Here is a 20,015-nt window from a genome sequence, read left to right as displayed (position 1 = left end):
GTCTCAACATCTTTTTTACATCGTGGTGACCAAAACTGGATGCAGTATTCCAAGTNTGGCCTTACCAAGGCATTGTAAAGTGGTATTAATACTTCACGTGATCTTGATTCTATCCCTCTGTTAATGCAGCCTAGCACTATGTTGGCCTTTTTGGCAGCTGCAGCACTCTGCTGGCTCATATTTAAGTGATTGTCCACTAGGACTCCAAGGTCCCTCTCACAGTTACTACTATTGAGCAAGGTGCCCCCTATACTATACCTGTACATTTAGTTTTTCTTGCTTAAATGTAATAATTAAATTAATAATAGTTTAGGATTAATAATTTAAACCCATATCATTTAGTTTCCATACTCTGAATATTAATTCCAAAGCATGTTTCGAAGCAGCCTTGGTGAACAGACAACAAGGAAGAGAAATCTTATGCAAAGATGTTTCTTCCCCTCCGTTTGAGTGGTTTGGTTTATCTGAGAACAATATTTAGGATTTTTTTTTTCTTCAGCATCCACAGATTCCCTTCAATACATGTCTTCCTCTGGAGCTAAGAAATAGATTATGGTTTTTCCACTTCCTTCAAACCATTAAGAAATGAACCAATGTAAACCAGAGTAAGTATATCTTCTTTATTCTGTTAAATAAGTGCAAAGGGGCTCATTTATAACTACTGACAATCAAGCAGAATACACAGCAACAATTATTTTTTGGGGGGGAGAGGTTGCATTTCCCACCTTGAACGAATACAGTCAGAAAAATAAAAATCTGGCAAGATTAATTCACTTTTTTTTTCATCAAACAAAAGCTGTACAATAAAATTAAAGCACTCTTCATACCAAGATTGAAATGCAGGTGAAAGAGAGAAAGCCATCTGCAGGAGATGTAGGGAAAGGGATGGGGTTTCAATTCGGGCTCCACAACCATCACCCTGCCCCTTTTGACCCTGCCTACGGATGCTGCTGAGGCCAACTTCTCTCCCACACGTTCTGGCTGTAATTAGCAACAAATATATCCAAGTGGCTTTCCAAATCTATTAATAATGCTAATTGGTAATGCTATACATTTATAACAGATACCATTTAAAGGATCATACTTTTAGTTTTATTGATTTGAGGACCAGACAAAACAAGAGATGAAAAATGTGCTTAAATGATTTTACAGTTATGATGGAAATCAATATATGATTAGGCAATATCAATAGCAGAACATACTATCTGGGTAACTGGCTTTTCTCGAGAGTATAAATGAGAGTGTTTACTCCTTCCCTCCTACGCCAAACACATCGTAATTGTTTACACACCAAGAGCAAAGTCCATCCAACTGGGCAACTCGGCTTGTAGGTGATGCTAATCTATTCTTTTATTCTGTTTGTAGGAAGAAAATGAATTTATACATTTCTAAAAAGGACTAGAAAGTTTTTTTTCTGTCTTTTTAAATGGTTTGTTTATGATTTGATTTCCCAAGCTTTTCCCTCTTTTCTTTATTCCTTCATTTCAGTTTTATATGACAAATGAAATTTGTACATATGTACAAATACATTTTTAGTTTAATATAATCAAATAGTATACTATGATTAATATAGTATATATTAAAATAATATAATGGCAATTTTTAGCATATCTTATGAATGAGGCCTATTAATAGGTTTGACAGATCATGTTAAGCCATGGTTTAATCATCATATTTCATGGCTAGCTGAGTTCACTAATATGCTGATACTCAGAAACTTTGTCTATTAAAACTAAATCAAGCCTAGTTTCTTAGTGCAATAAATATAGTTCTATGAAATATTATATTTCTCCTTCCTTGACTTCCAATGCATATTTGAATTATTTTTTTATCAGCGGGGATAAGTTTATTTTGGCATAAATGCAGAGGTGGGACCGTTTCCCCCCCCCCTTCTGTGCAAAAAATGCACAGACTTACTATATTTGAAAAAGTAAAACAGATAATAGAATAAAGTGCAATTCCTTTCCTGAGTTCCTCTAGCCTACTGTTTTGCAACTATTGTAAAGCATGCATATTAAAGCTAAGTCAACATTTTATACTGCTGCACTCCAAGTGCCACACCAAAATCATTCAAGTAACTCCACAAAGCACAAATTATATTCATTCTCATTAATATCTTCAAACAGAAGGTTAATAAACAGTAGGGTAAGATGGAAATTCAAATAATTTCAATTTGTCATTTAAAATACTTCTTTTTCACAAAACAGATACTTAGGCTTCTTTTTTCCTTCCAAGTAAATTTCCAAGGCTCTCCTTCCAGCTGCCCCAACCTTTTCAACTAAACTTCATGCTGACAAGGAACAAAGAGGCAGATGAAGAAGGCATCCCGTGTGCTGAGAGAGGATTGACAGTTTTCAACAGGCTTTCCAAAACGTTTAGAGACAAATCCCTTTAAAAAGTGTTCTTATTTTATTTATACAATTATCAACAAAAGTTTATTTCCCACTGAGAATCTCTCAGAGGCAACCAGTGCATAATAGTAATCCTCCTAAAATTATCCTCCCCCAAATTAAAAAAAAAAAACAATAATCCTAAAAGGCACACATTCCTCCAAAGGTGTTTTGTGCAAACTTATCATATTTATACTTGCCATCTCTGGGTTGCAAGGTAAAAAAAAACCCAATAGTTTTAACATTATTTACTGAGTATTTATCCTAAGTACTTTATATACTTTTATCAGAGTAAAATAGTGCAGTTATACAAATATTAAAATCAGAGATCAGATTCTAAAGCAAAAGCCCCCTTTTCCATATTGATTTGATTGTCCAAATTGCTTTGAACTGTAGGGTAAGATTGAATTTAGAATCTGAACAAACACTTCCAATTAGATTGCACCCAATTGACCCACATCAGTAAAATATCAAGGCTACAGCCTTATCCTCATATTAAGAAGGGCCCTTTTTCTCACTTAAAATGCATCCATAATGAAGGGATTCTTCATGTTAATCCAAATTTAAATTAACCACATTACAGCTTTGCATTATGTGTGAACAAAGCCATCCCAGATGACATAAACTGTGAACATGGGATCTGACTCTCTTCTTTTTATATCCTCATTCATCATGCCATGTTTGCTGTCAAGCAATCTGGATAAATGTATGAAAATAAAGGTGAAAGTTTCAGGAGACATGTCACTCCCCAGGAGAGAGAAAGGAAAACAGATTTTTCCATTCCTGATTGGAAAACCCTGTCATGATCATGTGATGTCTATTCAAGGAGGAAAATTGTAGAAAATGGACAACACCCAAAACAAGTATGTTTTGCTTCTAAGTCAATGAAGATCCCTAAATTCTCCTCAGATACATTTTTAGGATTTGCGTTTTTATATTTTGAGAGATGAAATACTTTCTGCAACCATCGCTGGATATTCTTATTCAGGTGTAGGTAGGTGGAAATATTTGTTCCAAATGCAAGTTCATGCAATTGAGGCTGCTTCCTGTCCTGCTCAAATGAGATAGATTTTTGGCATATATTTTTGTTCTGTCACTGCCAAGTTGACAACCTTTCTGGTGCATATCAGAAACATAATAAAATCAGCATAACAAGGCACTGCATTTCTACCCAGTTCTTCCAAACTAAACGATAACTAGTTGAGCATTTTTCAGAATCGGAATCCAATTTACACAGAGCTTGAAAATGGAACCACCAGTTTGCCAGCCACATACACTTCCTCAATATTTCTGTCATCACCTGAAAATATAAAGACGAATGAGATTATTTCCTTAAAGTATGCAACCACCACTACTAACTTCTCTCAATTTTCCTAAATGATAAAACATATAATTCTGAATTTTATTTATAAGCATGCATCATTCACATTCTTCCAAAAACTTGAGTTTGATTATATTTACTATGCTGGATGTGTATGATCCACTTTTTATTTATTTATTTTCATGGTTCCTGCTTTTAAAACCTAAGCCACCCCAGGGTTGCTTGGAGTTGGACAGCTTCTAAATAATATTTAAAAAGTTACAATAAAATTGAAAATTACCCATAGTCATTACTAATGTCCAGAGTATGTTTGTAGCAGATTCAATTCAGTGATTTTTAATGAAGGTCGTGGAGTGGGATTTGAAGTATTGAAGGATACCCAGAATTCAGCATTCCCTGACCATCTACTTTTACCCAGACTGCTGTTCCATTGTTTCTCCTCTCCCACACGCGCGCGCACGCACACACACACGTAAGTCCTCACATCAGAAGTGAGACTTTACAGTTAAAGACATTATTTGGTGCCATCACACACAGTTCATATTCAGAGTCAGTTCACATATAGAATTCCGAACTCCTTCAAGCGATCTTATCATCTCCTAATTATGCTGCTGCATAGATAAACCAGAAGATCATAGACATAATCCCAGGGACTCTAAAGGCAGGAAATATTGCCATAGTGCTATACTTTGGAATAAATTACATCCAAATTCTTTTGGGAACCATTATAGATGTGGGTATGATTATTTTGATTCTATTAAACTTCGGTTAACCATTGTGAGAATTACAAGAATTCCCATATTGACTGCAATAAGGCTAAAAGACACCAGATTGGGGAAAACTGCTCTGAATACATTAAATGTTTTAAAAGACATACTGGATTCAGTTCAAGGGCAATATATAGGGGAAAGGTGATTTGTACAAGTAGACATAAATGAGAATCATCTATAATATACCTTCCAATTTTTATGGGATAAATGGCAATATGTATCCTATCAAATGCAATATGCCAAGAATACAAAGAAAATATAAGACAAAAAAAGTTGTCTTGAATCTGTAAATTCATCTTGTCCTGGCATTTTGTACTGCACAGAAATCAACTTTTTCACAAGTGATTTAAAAAAACACTTCGATAATGTAAGAATTAATGCTCAGTGTGAATGATAACATTTCATTATACAATAACTAATAAGTATTAAACATACACACATACACAATAATATTTTAAGAATTTTTTAACAGTAAATCATATGAAACTATCTGTATAAATTATAACTGGTATACCTACCAATATACAGGAATTTTTCAATTATATCCTAGGATGTAGGGGGAAAAGGAAAATTTTAAAATATAGTCCTTTTTATTGTAAAAGTAGATATTAAAACATTAATAATTTGTAAATTATTAATTTAACAAATTTGGGTTAAGAAAAAGGGACTGGCAAGTGAACTGTTTGTTTTCTCAGTCCCACTTCAACATATCTATTAGAATTAATTTTTTTTCTCATAAATCAAGTTTTTTTAAAAAAAAATGTATTTATGGTTTGTGGGAGAAAAGATTACAAACATCTCCAAGAATATTTATATAAGAGAGCATCAATCCATCTAAACTTTTAAGAGACAGGAGTGATCTCATAAATACTGTATACTTGGAGTTTCAGAAACTCTCAAATTTTCTCAGCAAATAATTCCAATAGTGAGATCACGATCATGCAGTAAGAATAGGAAACAAAGAGTTGGAATCAATACATAATTAGAGATTGTATTAGAAACATGCAAAATGGGATCACCAGGGATCAACATCAGGATTGGCATTTTTTAACTTGGTAATAAATGGTGTGACATTATCAGGACTAGAGATGAAACAGATTTTACCTATGATATCCAAATTTAAGAGTACTAATCTCAATAAGAAATTGCAATAATTCCAACAGTGCTTTTTCAAATGAATTAATTGGCTTTAAAGTAGCAAATGCTGTGAAATCAAGTGGAAATGGCCCCACATTTCTTCAAAAACAAACATATTAATTTAATTTGAGTTGAATGTAACTGATAAAGAAAAAGTTACTATAGAGTTAAAATTAACAGGAAAGTGAGAAAGTCAATCCAGTAGGCTGCTACTATTAGACAAAAAGGAAAACAAATTTCATGCTAACAATCATTAGGAAAGTAATGGAAAATTGGAATGCCAGTAGTTTTGTATCAAAAGAATACAACAGCTCTTATATAAAATCTATCACATGTCCCCCAAATTGATCTGGAAAAGATGCAAAAACAGGATGCAAAATGATTGACTTGTAACGAAAATCTGCAGCTTTTCTAGTGCTTTAACTTAGACCAAACAGCAGTAAAAAGAGATAAGATAGAGGTAATAAAATCCTGGATGGTGTGAAAAATATAGACTAATATTTTCCCCCCACAATGTTAGAACATGGAACTATTCATTCAAAACAAATGGAGGGAGGACCAGTACAAGGAGCTACTTTGTTTACGTTTCTAAAGGTAAATTATGGAATTTGTTATGAGCTAATGCAATGACTGCCCTTAATTTAGGTGATTTTAAAAGGAGACTAGATACATTCATGGAACATTCTGCTGTGAGTTAATTAAGCACTAGTCTGGATAACTACCTCCTAAACCACTGGATGCATGTCATAAATATCAGCTTCTAGGAAGTAATAATGGAAAAGGAATATCACCATCTTCTTCATGTTTATGAGCCTCCTATTACATCTGTTTGATTGCTATGTAACAGAGGATGCTGAACTAGATGGATTGTTGCCTGATCAAGCAACACTCTTATGTTTTTATGAAGCAACCAGAAAACTCACTGGGCTTGAGTGGTAGGCAGGCAAACTCAGGAACAAGAATTATTAGGGTTTCTGCGATGGTCTGTATTGCTAGTAGGGTAAAGTACATAACCTTAAAAAACTGTTGAAGCAATTCTCTAGATCAGTGTTTCTCAACCTTGGCAACTTTAAGATAGGTGGACTTCAAAACCTGGCTGGAGAATTCTGGGAGTTGAAGTCCACCCATCATAAAGTTGCCAAGGTTGAGAAACACTACTTAGATCAAGTTATACCTTAAGATAGAGTTACTCTGAGTCTCTTTCTCATGCTCCTTCCCATCTGCATGGCTGACGTGTCTCTTGCATTTGTTTCCTTCCTGCCTATTCCCAAGGCCTGCTAGACATTCCCTCATATGTGGATTCCTCCATACATATGCAACATACTTCAGTTACGCAGTATTTGATTACCTCAACATGGTCAGAAGCAAATAGATCAAAAGGACTATCTGAAGCTTTGGTGTTGATAAGCAGTGCATCAAATTCCTTGCCAACTTCAAAATTTCCAATTATATGATCTAATCCCAAAGCTGTCAATTAAAAAAAAAAAGAATGAATTTCTTTATTTGTACACAATGAAATTAAGTACGTTACAAGTTATGACTTTTGAAATCAATAGAAAGGATTCAATAATTCCTGTACAAAGGTTATATTTGCGTTCTTAGTCGCAATTCTGTTATGACTATAATTCCAGTAAATAACAGAGGAGGAGAAAATGACTCAAATTCTTTAAAATAAAATAAAATTTGATGACCAAAAGAAGGAACAATAATCAGCATGGAATTGATCCAGCATCAGTTCTGAGGAATACTGTTTTTGAAATACTAAATTTTAGTAACTTAATACTGAAATAAACTCTCTCAGAGTGTCTTTCTATGGTGTTTTTCCTAATACTCTTTCACATAGTTTCCACATTAAACAGCAGGGGGCAGTAGAATATCAATAGCCACATGCCTGTCAGCGTTAATAGGAGATGCAGAAAAGGATCAAAGTAAATTTATGGACATATGGACCATAAAATCATCTATTTCAAATCAGGAAAAGGAGCTTCCGGGGAACAAATTTGAATCCCAGCCATAGCAGAAGGAAAAATAAGGTATTAAATGCTTGTAATCTGTGAAAATATCTTTCAAATATTTTAAACATTTTAAACTTATTTACAGAGCTCAACAAATGAGAATCCTATTTGTTCATTCATATAGATTTATATTCTCCCTTATTTCATAGCATATTGGATCAGTGCTAGATCATCTCCAAATTTCCACACAAAATAATAATGTGTGTGATGTGAAGGAGAAATAGCAAATGATCCAAAATCATCCACTGAATCTTCATGGTAAAAAGTAGCACTGAGTGGAGCATTTTGGTCCTAATTCAGCACAGTATCTACCACACCACGTGGATACACACATGTTTTAGCAATTTTGGTAGCAATGTCATATTAAGCTATAGAATTTTAGTTTTTTTAATTTTGTTTTATATGATGTGTGAACTGTTTTGTGTTTTTTTTTACAAACCATGAGTGAGAAAACTATGGTTATACATACAGGGTGCATTTTGTCAGTAAAATGAAATTATTTGGATGTAAGATATGCTAAGATCCAAATGAAAAGTTTTTTTCCCCAAGCCAGGCTAGAATATCAGATGTAACTTCTGTGTTTTGGGGATAGATAATTAAAAAGAGGAGAATTACCTTGACTTCCTGCAAGAGTTGCTAGTTGGAATGCCTCCTTCAGAGTTAAGCCTTTTTCATCTGTTTCACTCTCTTTATTAAGGTGAAGGACTTCAGATACCACAATCGTACTTCTGATAGCGTCAAGCATGGAAGCAGAATAGCCACCGGCAACATCTAACAATAGAGCAGAATATTACAATCAGTCTGGAAGGCCTTATGCATGAGATGGAAACAGGAGTTTCATTAAATATGCAGGCAGATGCTCATTATTGCAACGTAAGTATGATCTCATCCAGGCTTTTTATCATGCTGACAACTTAAATGTATCTTCCAGGAATTCACTATGTACAGGAGGATATCCATGCTCTACGTCAGAGGTGCAAAATGGGTTGCCAAAAGTCAGATATAACTTGCCAGCATATATCTGGGGGTCCCAAAGCTTAAATCATGGGACAAAAAGTTTGCTCCCCGTTTTGCAGTGAAGAGTTCAGAAACAAAATAGACATCTTAAGCCACCCATTTCACCTCCTGAATCTCCTCCCCCAAAGAAGCTCAGCCTCCATCACTTATGAGGGGCAGGCCTGGTGGTGCCAATAAGGTGACAGAAGTGGTGTATTCTTGCCAGAGTTCACGCCAGTTCGGGATGGACAGTGGTACTGCTACAGCTGTAATTTCAAGGATAAAGCCAAGACTCTGTACCTCAACTGTTCCTCAGTGAATGGTAAACAGGCAAATGATAAACAGATCCAGGGTCAACACCTGAGATGATATAGCGTGATGGGGCTTGATATTTATAAATATTTGATAATCAGGCAGTGGCTAGAGGGGTCTGTAGATGGATCCAGCTGCTTGGTTTATTATGTTTTATTTATTCATCACTAACCTGTGCCTAATCCAAGTTTTACATTGTGGTTCAGAATCTTCCTTGTGTTTAAAAGGCCACTCTTTAATCTAGTTTGGAAATAAAAGAATGAAAGGATATCATTTTTATAAGTAAAAAAAATGGATGTAGCAGAGGTTAAAAGCTATTCGCAAAGTGCTAAAACAAGATGTAAAACAAGCCTTGCCACTGATTTAAGTATAACTTCATATGTGTTATTGCTATGAGCATATTCCACATTAACTAAGCTATGCTATATTTAATGCAGCTGAATCGAAAGCAATTCAGTAAGCAAATCTAATGAGAACATAGTACCTCAATACTGTTCATTAAAGTATTTTCATGCTTCTGTGTGACCTGGAAAAAAGATGTGGCTGCTTTAAGAATCACATTAATTTTAATTACCGTACCCCTTAAATTAGTGGCATTCAGACTCCCATATAAGTCTTAAAAAATGCATGGCTGTAGACAAATGCTGTAGTCCTATGAAAATTTTTTAAAAGTTTTTTGAATCATTTCTGAAATGTCTACAATTTTTTATTGTATTTATTGTATTTATTGTATTTAAGCTTGTGCATAAAATCAGTACAATCCAAGCATATAAGTTTCTGGTATATAAATATGTAAAAGAAGACTGAATGAATCAACCATTGGAAACAACCAGAATGTGTTTTATGGAATTGATGAGTAGATTTTAGGATTCTTGTCTCACTTTAAGACCCAAGATTCATATCTGAAAAACTTGACAACCGAATGCTTCCAGTATTTAACCCAGATGGATCCAACCTGTGTCCCATGGGTCGCCATGCTGCCCTGGACACCTAGTAATGTGGTCCCACAAGATTGCAAACTTTTAATATTATTATGTGATTTATATACAAGCAGTGGTGGGATTTAGCTGGTTGCACTGGTTCGGTAGAACCGGTAGCTAAATTTTGATGCATTCAGAGAACGGGCTGGCTTCCAGAAGTCCAGTCTAGGCCTCAGAGGCCTGGAGGAGGCCTCCCAGGCCTAGAACAGCTTGCTGGAAGTCCGTTCTAGGCCTCAGAGGCCCAGGCCTGCATCGAATAAGAGAACCAGTTGTTCAGGTATTTGAATTCCACCACTGGGCCCAAGGCATTCTTCTTCACTAAATGCAGCCCATGCAAACCAAAAAGTTGGATACCCGTGATTTAACTCATGACTGACATTTTTAAAAGCAACCTACCACAAATCCTTGCTCTCCGTTTTTATCTTCATTATTTAGGAGTGTGAGAATAGTTCAATATGAGCATCAGATTGGGAAAGATTGATCAGAAACCCACTTCTTGAAAGTATGATTACTTTGTGACACTATATTACTCACGATATGTTTGAATTAGGACAATGTATAATGGCAGCTCCTCTAAGTTTAAATATGTCCAGCTCTTCATCAGAAAGATAGCAGCCATGAGCCATTATAGTCTAAAAGTAAATATAGTAATATTACTTTTACTTATCTGAATCATTTTATTTTGACAATTCAGGTTTTAAAATAACAATTTTAGCATCTATTGTGAAAACCACCACAGCAATAACTTGCAATGCACCCCACATTGCTCAACACTTTTTGTAAAAATTTCAGTCTTCCAATTCCTTACTGAAAGGCAATTAAAGTGACACCCATTTTGGGTTATTAGTTAGATGCTTATATTTGCAGATAAAGAAAATAAAGATTCAACTTAATAGGTCCTATAGTATAATGTTTGACAACCACTGCTTACGTCTATGGTAGCAATACACAATGAGCTTAGAGCAGATAAACATGAATGTGCTATTAATACATTGGGAATTTTCATGCAGTTCTTATAATAGCATGTGAAAACTGGGAGCAGTTAGAATTTTAAAGTTGTGAGCTTAACATAATAGAACAAGGCTAGATTACAAGGAAAAATATAGGAAGGTTGAAAGAAAGGAAAGGGCATCCATTAATTTTTTTAAAAGAAAATTCTAAAAGTAGTCTAGTATGTATTTGAAATACATTTTTGTAAATGGTAGCTGATATATATAAAACATTTAAAATTTTGTGAGCTACTAAATTGTCTGTCTTGCCAGATAAGTATAAGTGAACTAAATACAGGCAAAGTACAGAACAATATATTTTATATGCTCAGCCAATTGCCAAAGAGAGAGAACTTTCTACACCCCTTTGCTGCTACCTAGTAATCATCTGAACATATGCAACCCAGAGCTGAGTGGTAAATAGTTTCTTGAAATAAACATTGTTTTTAAAAAAAGTTTGTTTTTCTAACAGAAATTATTTATCTACAAGTTTTAAGATCTTTATAAAAATGATGAGATAAAGAAAAGTCAGAACTCATAAAACCAAACAGTGCCTATTTTGCTAGATTGATCAACATTGATTCTACTTCAGCAGTAATTCAACACTTGTAACTCAAAAAGCAACATTACTCAGAATGTTTTCATGATAACAAACCTTGTTTGTAAGCAGCTTATTTTTATCATATAGCTCTGTATAATGTTGATAATGTGGAAACGTGCTTTCTATAAGTCTGAGCTCTCCTTTAGATTCACTGATGTGGCTCTGTAAGATGGGAAAACACAGAGAAAGTGGTCAGTATTTCACATAATTTCACTCCTTCAGACAATAATATGAATGTCTTGACACAAGCAAGCTATTGAAGCTATTCAGTACACAGCATTTACAAAGCTACATTTTTAATAAAAGCAATATTTATAAAACTTCATACCATGTCAAGTTTGATTGGTAGTTTTATAGTAAATTAAATTATTATTTGAAAGGTTTTTTTAAACAAACAATGCAAAAGAAAATTTGAAAACAGAAAAGAAACATTTTGCTTTAACAGATTGTAAAACCCGCACAAAAAATAATGATGTAAAGAACTAGCATCGTATGACGCAGAGCTGCCTAACCTAGACCACATTATGAAAAGTTGAAATACCGAATTTTAGTGTTTAATATGAAGAAAAAGCTGATGAAATCTCCCTTCATAGCTGAGAACTTCAGTATTTTAAAGAGATAGATAATATAGACAGCATAGAAGAAGCCTGAATAACGCTGGACATTGCAGAAGAGTGCTGTGTTTATTTAAGTTTTAAAATATTTCTTCCACTTAATTTTCAATTGGCACACACCAATATTTATGATCTAACTTAATCCTGTAAAACAAAGTTGAACTAGGTCAGTAGGAAGTCATTTAATTTTACAGTATCTGATGATTTAGGAAAGCAACAGTTGAAATTAATGTATTATACTTTACAGAGAAAAGACTACACATTGTAATTAAAGACTGAAACGAATGAATATTGACTTGTGATTTAAAGAATATAAGAGTGGTGCAGGCTATAACAACAGGCTATATAGGCCAGTTGCCACCATGATAATAGCCCTCTTCATCTGTTGATTTCATATCCGTGTCTTACTTAGCTACTTCGCATATTTTCAGTATGGCAAATTCTTGCCTTGTGTTGAGTGAACCATGATAGCTATTTAAAAATGCAAGAATTCCTATCAAATCAAAATATTTCGTTAATAAAACTTAATTGCACTGTTTCCACATTCTATCTGGGTTTTTTGTTTGTTTTAGGATAGAAATGCAAGAAATAAATGGCAAACATAAATGGCTAACTTAATATGAGGTAACAGAATTTTGTCCAGAGTTATATAAAGTAAAATAAACAGAGCAGATGGCAGAGGGATACACCTGACAATGGTTTCCTTATTTATAGCAATCATAAAGATTTAAAGTTAATCAAATAATTTATTTATTTATTTATTTATTTATTTATTTATCAATCAATCATCCTTCTCAACTCTGGGCAGTTTACAACACTGAACATTTTAAGACTGATTTGAAAGAGATTTGCATACAAATGAGGACTGTGATTGCTCAATTTTTATTGAAATTTGGGACAGAAGAAGGACAAACAGAGATATACGATAAAGTGAATAAAATTTATTATAATTTACAGTTGGAACAATGGAAAATATGTGGTTGAAAAGGCTGAGATTTACTCTATGTTATAATGTTAAAGATAATTTTTATAAAATAATGTACTGTTGGTATAAGATACCAGAAAAACTATCTAGAATTTATAATGTACTTCAAAGGTATGTTGGAAATATGAACTACAAGAATGGTTATTTTATTATGCTTGGTGGACATGCAAAATGCTAGAAAATTTGGGGTTCAAATGCACACAGATATTCAGAGGATTTTAAAGATAAACGTTCAACTGAAACCAGAACTTTTGGGACTGAGAGATAAGCAATTGGGAAAAAAAAGTCATGGAACATTGCTTTTAATATATGACAACTGTAACAAGTGTTCTGTACACACAAAAATGGAAAGATTTGGCAATGCCTGCAACAGAAGTATGGTTGATGAAAATGATAAAGCTCACTGACTTGTTTGAATAGAGAAAAGACAATATCTACATTTACTGGTGACTGGAAAGCCCTTGTGGACTTTTTCTGTAAAAAATGAACTTATGATAGATGGTTCTGAAGATTAGATAGGGCAGATTATAGAAAGAAGAGAGTCACAATTTAACTTGAGAGAGAGAGACCAGTATTCTGAAAACTGCTGGGTGAATAACATCTTTGTAAACACAATAACAAATGGTTTACCTGTATATGAATATCATGAGTCTCTGCCAGGTTACCAAGGCTACTAAGTAATTCCTCTGTACAAGATAGTCCAAAACGGGGTGTTACTATGGGAAGTATTCTTGGATACTAAGGATATTCAAATAATAGAAAGAATAGACAATAGATGTGTAAGTACAACAGCATTTTAAGCTATACCTATTGCTGTATATGTATCATGTATTAAACCATAATTAAAAGGGGCTTTAGGCTCATTTTCAACCCCACTATTATGAAACCATAATGTAACATAGCAAAATAGTGATTATCAGCTAGTAAAAATAAAGTGCATGCAAATTTAGGCTTTAGCTAATAATTATATACAATGCTATTTGATTCTAGAAAGTCTATTGATTTATATCTAGCACAAGATTAATATGCATATAAAAAGATTGTTTTCATATATTTATCATGATAACTAAATGTAATCTAAAAGATAAACTATAGGGAGTTATCTAGAAAACAAATTAAATAAATAAGGCAGAATTGCTATTTGGGAAAAGCACCAATGATGACTACTTTTCCATATCTCTAACAAAACAAAATATCCACATAACAACCCCGTGAAATAAGCCACTGATGTGGCCTATTTTACAAAAAATAGTTTATAAAAGAGACAGTGAAATTAATCTTCATTAAATTCACTGAAATTAATGTTCTTAAGTTCAGAAATCATTCCCTCCCCAAAATGTGATTGTAACTGACTCAATTCTTTGAATGTCATTCTGGCTACTTTTTTTTTAAGGTAAAGTTTTCTATTTCCTCTCATCATCTGTGACCCATCCTTTGAACTACACCCCAACATTACCCCAATATTTTAGAAGTCAACACAGAAATGAGAAGAAAGCTATGTAGCATGAAAGGAAGATTGGTTCCCAGGGGCTGTATGGAGTCCCACACACAAAAAAAGAAATTGGATCGGAACTGAAGAATAAAATGCAGAGACCAGAATAAAACTATAGCTGTATAGGGTTCATATGTAATTAAATACGGCTAATGTTTAATAATATTCTTCTTCTAATAAATTAAAGCTTTCAGTTTGATTTTCAGTTTGGCAGAGCTTTAAAAACTAAAGCAACACCATTCCGGGCAAAACATGAGACGTCCTGTTGTTCTATCTGGATGAGCGCTTATAATCCCTGACTTGTAGCATTTTAGGAACAGGATGTTCAATATAAAACGTCTAAACAATACATGGTTTCATATTGCCAAGATCATTTTGTTGCATTAAAAACCCAAACATAAGGTATGAAATAATTATATATACCGTTCTGCGGAAGAAAACTCAGCTTACTTACTTTTTTCCCCAGTATTCCTTGAACAAATCTGAAAAGATCAGAGAAAGGAATTAGAAAGAGATTTATAAATGGATGTGCGAGTCGGGTGATCAACCATGAAATCAACTATTTCAATTTGGTATCCTCCGCAAGGTTCTTGACTACAATTTCCAGAATTCCTTGTTAATTTAATTTCCAATACATCCAAAGGACGCCATATTTGGAAAGACTGCAGGAAATCAACACTTTCTGTGGCGGTTAATGAGGCTGGGCAAATGTGCACCAGCTAAGGATTTTTATCTTAAATGTACACAAGCTGTTGATAATTAACAGTAGACAACTGGTTATTAGAATGTTTCCTGTGACAACTGAATAGATAACATACAAATCAAGTGAAAGTGTAATTGTATGTTATAGTTATGGGCATATTTTTTTTAGAAAGTAAGAACTTTTGGCTCTGTATCAGAAAAGTGAAGTGTCCTATTTTGATAAGCAGCATTTTGTATGGCATAAACATGTTTCATTGACAATACCCTGAAAATGTGAATTCTAATTTCACATCTGTCCTACATTAGATAGATAGATAGATAGATAGATAGATAGATAGATAGATAGATAGATAGATAGATAGATAGATAGATAGATAGATAGATAGATAGATAACCTTTATTGTCATTTACTGCGGGCTTGCTCTCAAAGTGTACCCATATATAACACATTTAAACATAGCTCAAGCTATAGTTTTCACTGTTGTTAACTATTCTGTTGAATAGAATTAATTCCTGCATGTCTTCTTAGCTCATCCAGAAATTCATCTGCCAACCCTTCCTGAAACCGATTGATAACTACTGCTTCATTCCAGGCCAGATCTTGGGAGATTAACTGGAAAGCTCTGACATATTCAGTCACAGAGTGGCACCCTTGTTTCGGTTCTCACATTTTGGCAATGTGCTGTCACAGGGTCAGAATAAATGAGTTTAGAGCTGTCAACTGAATTCAGCAGTCATCGAACAGGGGGCTGTTGTGTTAACAATGGTGTGGCCCATTTACTAACAATTCCAGATAAAAGGCTGATTATAAACCCACCTTGATGTCTTTCTGCTGGAGAATCCTCCCCATGCATGTTCATATAAAGATTGAATTATGCCCAACTGGTAAGAAATTGAGACAGCATCCCATCAAACTTTTCTGGACAGGCAATAGGACATTTTCTGAAGAGTGAGGACTGGTTACTGTTGCAGCTGCTGCTTATACTGACAGGGCTTGTAATGTTTGCAGTTGGACTATGAGTAAAGCAAGCTGCTGAGTCAGCTGGGTATTCCCAGCTGCAAGTTTCTCTATGCTGTTTAATTTTCTGCAGTGTGACTGTTAGTTAAAGTTTCACTTCCAAGTCAGCTGAGAGTTAATGAAGCTGGAAACAAACTGTTCTGCTTCTGATTTCAAATATTGACTCAAGGTAAAAGAGATAAGGACAGTCAAAGCATGCAAGTCAAAACAGAGTCTCTGAAAAATGAAGAGTGAAGAACATCATTCCAAGGTTCCAAGAGCTGGGTGAGGGTTGTCAGACAGTCCAGAGATCAGAACTTCATGGGAAGAATCCACGTGAATTGTCATGCAAGAGCCAGAAATCAGACAGTTGTTTCCAGCAAAGAAAAGAGGGCCAGGGCTGGGTCTTAAATCAGGCAGCAGGCAGCTGTCATTATTCGAGAAATTTGTCCCTTTCCTGGCAATGTCTCTGCTTTGCTCTCCTCTTTATTTGCAGAATGCGGGGTGTCTAGGAGGCCTTATGTCAGTGGTTCTCAACCTTTTTAATGCCGCGACCCCCCAACCGGTCATAAGTCGAGGACTAAACCGGTCGTAAGTCGAGGACTAAACCGGTTGTAAGTCGAGGACTAAACCAGTCGTAAGTTGAGGACTACCCAACCGGTCGTAAGTCGAGGACTTTCCCTGCCCGGAAGTGCCGCACATGCGTGGTTCCGCTCCCTGCGCCGGCCGAGGTGTAGCTGGCAAGCGGCAGAGATGGAGCAGGCCAACCACCAGCTGGCCCAGCCCAAGGGAGGTAAAGCACCCGCCGGAAAAGGGGAAAAAATGGCAGACAGCCTTGCTTGGCGACCCCCGTGAAATGGTCGATCGACCCCAAATGGGGTCGCGACCCATAGGTTGAGAACCGCTGCCTTATGTCATTCTTATCTGACTGCTCCAGCTGTTCATGTGATGTCTATTTTTGATTACTTTTATATGATTCTTGTGTCTCCTGAGGCTGAAATTCCACAGGTTCTGCTGAAACCTCTTCTTCAAAATTAGAATCAGTATCTGAGTTTGGCCCATGACACATATATTCTACCATAACTTACTAGTTTTCAAGTTCCCAGCAAGGCAAATAGCATAAAGCATTTCCCAATGGAATGTCAATGCAATGATAATCTTTCTAAAAGCTTTGAAGACATAGATATGTTCTCCTGCTTGGAATTAGGTAGATAGTGGGAGCCCATATGATTATGGTTAAAGTTATTGTAGAGATTTATTTTGTCTACCTTCATAGTTTGTTTAATGCTGTTTTACTATTTATTTGGATTGTGCTTTTATATATTGTTAGCTGCCTGGAATTGCTAAGGCAAGATAGGTGACTATATCCATTGAATGAATGAATCAACCAACCAACCAACTAATCAATCAATCAGGCTACATAGAAGTTGAAGTGAAGAAGGAATGTTTCTTCGCACGAGCAGAAATATATGACCATGCTCATATATACGTAATTAGGCAGCGCTGTCTGAAATACATTGTAAGTCACCCAAAATTGCTTAAGAAGGGCAGCCATATAAATAAATAAATAAATATCTTTAATACGTGAACTTTCATAAAAGTGTATATTATTCTGCTTATACCTTTATGTTATCCACGCATGAGCTTTGCATTCAGTTCAATGACCTTTAAGATGTTAGAATAGTTATATGACCATAAATGTGTTGCATAACAGCCGTGGTGGCACAATGGTTAGAATGCAATATTGCAGGCTAACTCCTCATTCCACTGCCGGCAGTTCGATCTTGACCAGCTCAAGGTTGGCTCAGCCTTCTATCCTTCCGAGGTCAGTAAAATGAGGACCAAGATTTTTGGCAGCAATATGCTGATTCTGTAAAATGTTTAGACAGGGCTGGAAAGCACTATATAAGTCTAAATGTTATTGTTGTTGCTACATCAACATAGGCATTAGTTTCTCTATAGCTGCTTTTCTTCTTTTTTCAAAGACTTTATTTTGGCAACATTTTTGAGAAAATCCCAAATACTGTGAAATTATTCCTACTGTGGTGGGAGCCTATTAGAAACAAGTAAAATACAAACAGATGCCACATGTTAGTTTTTGCTTTCATTTTTGGAAATCCTTGTCCTCTTTCTTTCGTCATTCTTAAAAAATATTGCTGCTTAAATCATACAGGAAGAACTATCTGGCTTACCTTTCAGTTTCCTTAATTGATTCTTTGGTGGCCTCCTTGTATTCTGGGAAGCTTTCATTGATATCCATGCAAACTTTACCCACAAATGCCCTCTGACCAAATTTATCTATAAGATATGAAGCAGAACAAGATTAAGAATAATTTTGTTGATTCTCATTTTTAACAGGTCTTTTTTTTTAAAAAAAAAATGCCAATAAATTCTGACATTACAAGCATACCTAACAATTTTAAGCACTCATTTGGAATGGAATAGTATAGAAAGAGTTCTATGCAATTCATAATTATCTCCCAGTGTAGTTTGTGTCTTTTTAGCCACACCATTACAATTCCCCACCCCCTGAAAACAAGTGTTTACAAAATATAGGATCTACTGTTACCACTGTGAGATGTGAGATGTGAGCTATAAGTTCCTTAGTTAAAACTTATTTCATCTATACACAGTATAGAGAAATTGAAAGCAGAACAAAGTACTTCAAACATTGAACAATGCTATATGAGTAGTAGAAGGTAAATAAAAGTAACAGTAGAAAAATGTATATTTTATGGAAAAGTTTTCTCATGATAAGAATGAAAACCACAAACTTAATTGGGGTTTGTTGGTTTGTTTTTGGTAATTAGATAAATTTGTGTTAACTTTGACAGATGAATGCAGCCTTTATTGACTAAGAGCAAAGAATAACTATTTTCATATCTAGTTGGGAATTTATTCACTGCTATTGAAACAGATTGTACAGCTCGAGTGAGTGAAGACTCCAGAAAATAAATCCCTATATTATTAATTACATAGAAAGTAATTGAAGGATTGAAGTTTGTTATAAGGGAACACAGGAATATCATTAATTGATCCAGTTTACAATAACAAAGGCAATCTGAACTATACTTGGAGCTTCTGAAAATTTCTCATTACCTGTAAAAGTAGGATCTATTTGCAACTTTGTTTACTTTTTTTAACATAAAATTTTCAAGTTCCACTAACCAGAAACCAAATACAAAATAGTCATGTGGGCACACAGACATATACTAAGAAAAAAAAAGTTCAGTTCAGGAATTTGAAATCAATAATTGTCCTGATTTTCCTTCCAGTGTTTTTTTACTGGCAACTAATTTGAGAAGGAAATACATTTTAATTATTGTTATTATTAGATAATTGTACTTTAGAAAGCCTTACCAATCTACTTTTAATCACAGACCAATAAATCCCAATTTATTTTCTGCTAGCCCAGTGGTGGCAAACCTATGGCACGGGTGCCAGAGGCGGCACTCAGAGCCCTCTCTGTGGGCACGCACGCCGTCACCCCAGTCCTAGGCCTTCAGCTGGGTTTTATAAAACCTTTTCACTCTAGGCCTCCGCTGCCGTGTGCAAAAAAAAAAAAGGTTCAATCAGTCAATTTGAACATCTCGCGGGGAAAAAAAGATCTTGCAAAGTTGGAATTGATTGATTTAACTTTTTAGTCCCACCCAGTCTGCCTTTACCATCGCAGCCACGCCCAGCCAATGGGCCACACCCACTCAATGGGCCACG

At 34.9% G+C, this 20,015-nt stretch overlaps 1 protein-coding gene across 1 annotated transcript in view; it reads right to left on the bottom strand.

Annotated features, from left to right (window-relative positions):
- Positions 1 to 606: 606 nt before the first annotated feature.
- The window catches only part of GDA (guanine deaminase), a 42,833-nt gene continuing 23,424 nt past the window's right edge, over positions 607 to 20,015 (bottom strand). The window contains exons 5-14 of the mRNA XM_015816676.2: positions 18,494 to 18,599; positions 15,057 to 15,084; positions 13,741 to 13,848; positions 11,566 to 11,673; positions 10,456 to 10,553; positions 9,114 to 9,181; positions 8,249 to 8,404; positions 6,967 to 7,085; positions 5,000 to 5,027; positions 607 to 3,690 (exon numbers count right to left, since the gene is read on the bottom strand). Of these exons, the coding sequence (XP_015672162.2) occupies positions 3,620 to 3,690; positions 5,000 to 5,027; positions 6,967 to 7,085; positions 8,249 to 8,404; positions 9,114 to 9,181; positions 10,456 to 10,553; positions 11,566 to 11,673; positions 13,741 to 13,848; positions 15,057 to 15,084; positions 18,494 to 18,599 (890 nt within the window). The 3' untranslated portion in view covers positions 607 to 3,619. The remainder of the gene's footprint in view (positions 3,691 to 4,999; positions 5,028 to 6,966; positions 7,086 to 8,248; positions 8,405 to 9,113; positions 9,182 to 10,455; positions 10,554 to 11,565; positions 11,674 to 13,740; positions 13,849 to 15,056; positions 15,085 to 18,493; positions 18,600 to 20,015) is intronic.

This window comes from Protobothrops mucrosquamatus, unplaced genomic scaffold (assembly GCF_001527695.2).
Source record: "Protobothrops mucrosquamatus isolate PMUCROS unplaced genomic scaffold, P.Mucros_1.0 scaffold_117, whole genome shotgun sequence".
NCBI classification, from domain to species: Eukaryota; Metazoa; Chordata; class Lepidosauria; order Squamata; family Viperidae; genus Protobothrops; species Protobothrops mucrosquamatus.
Note: the sequence above shows the minus strand (reverse complement) of the source record. Positions and strands in the feature narration are given on the sequence as shown.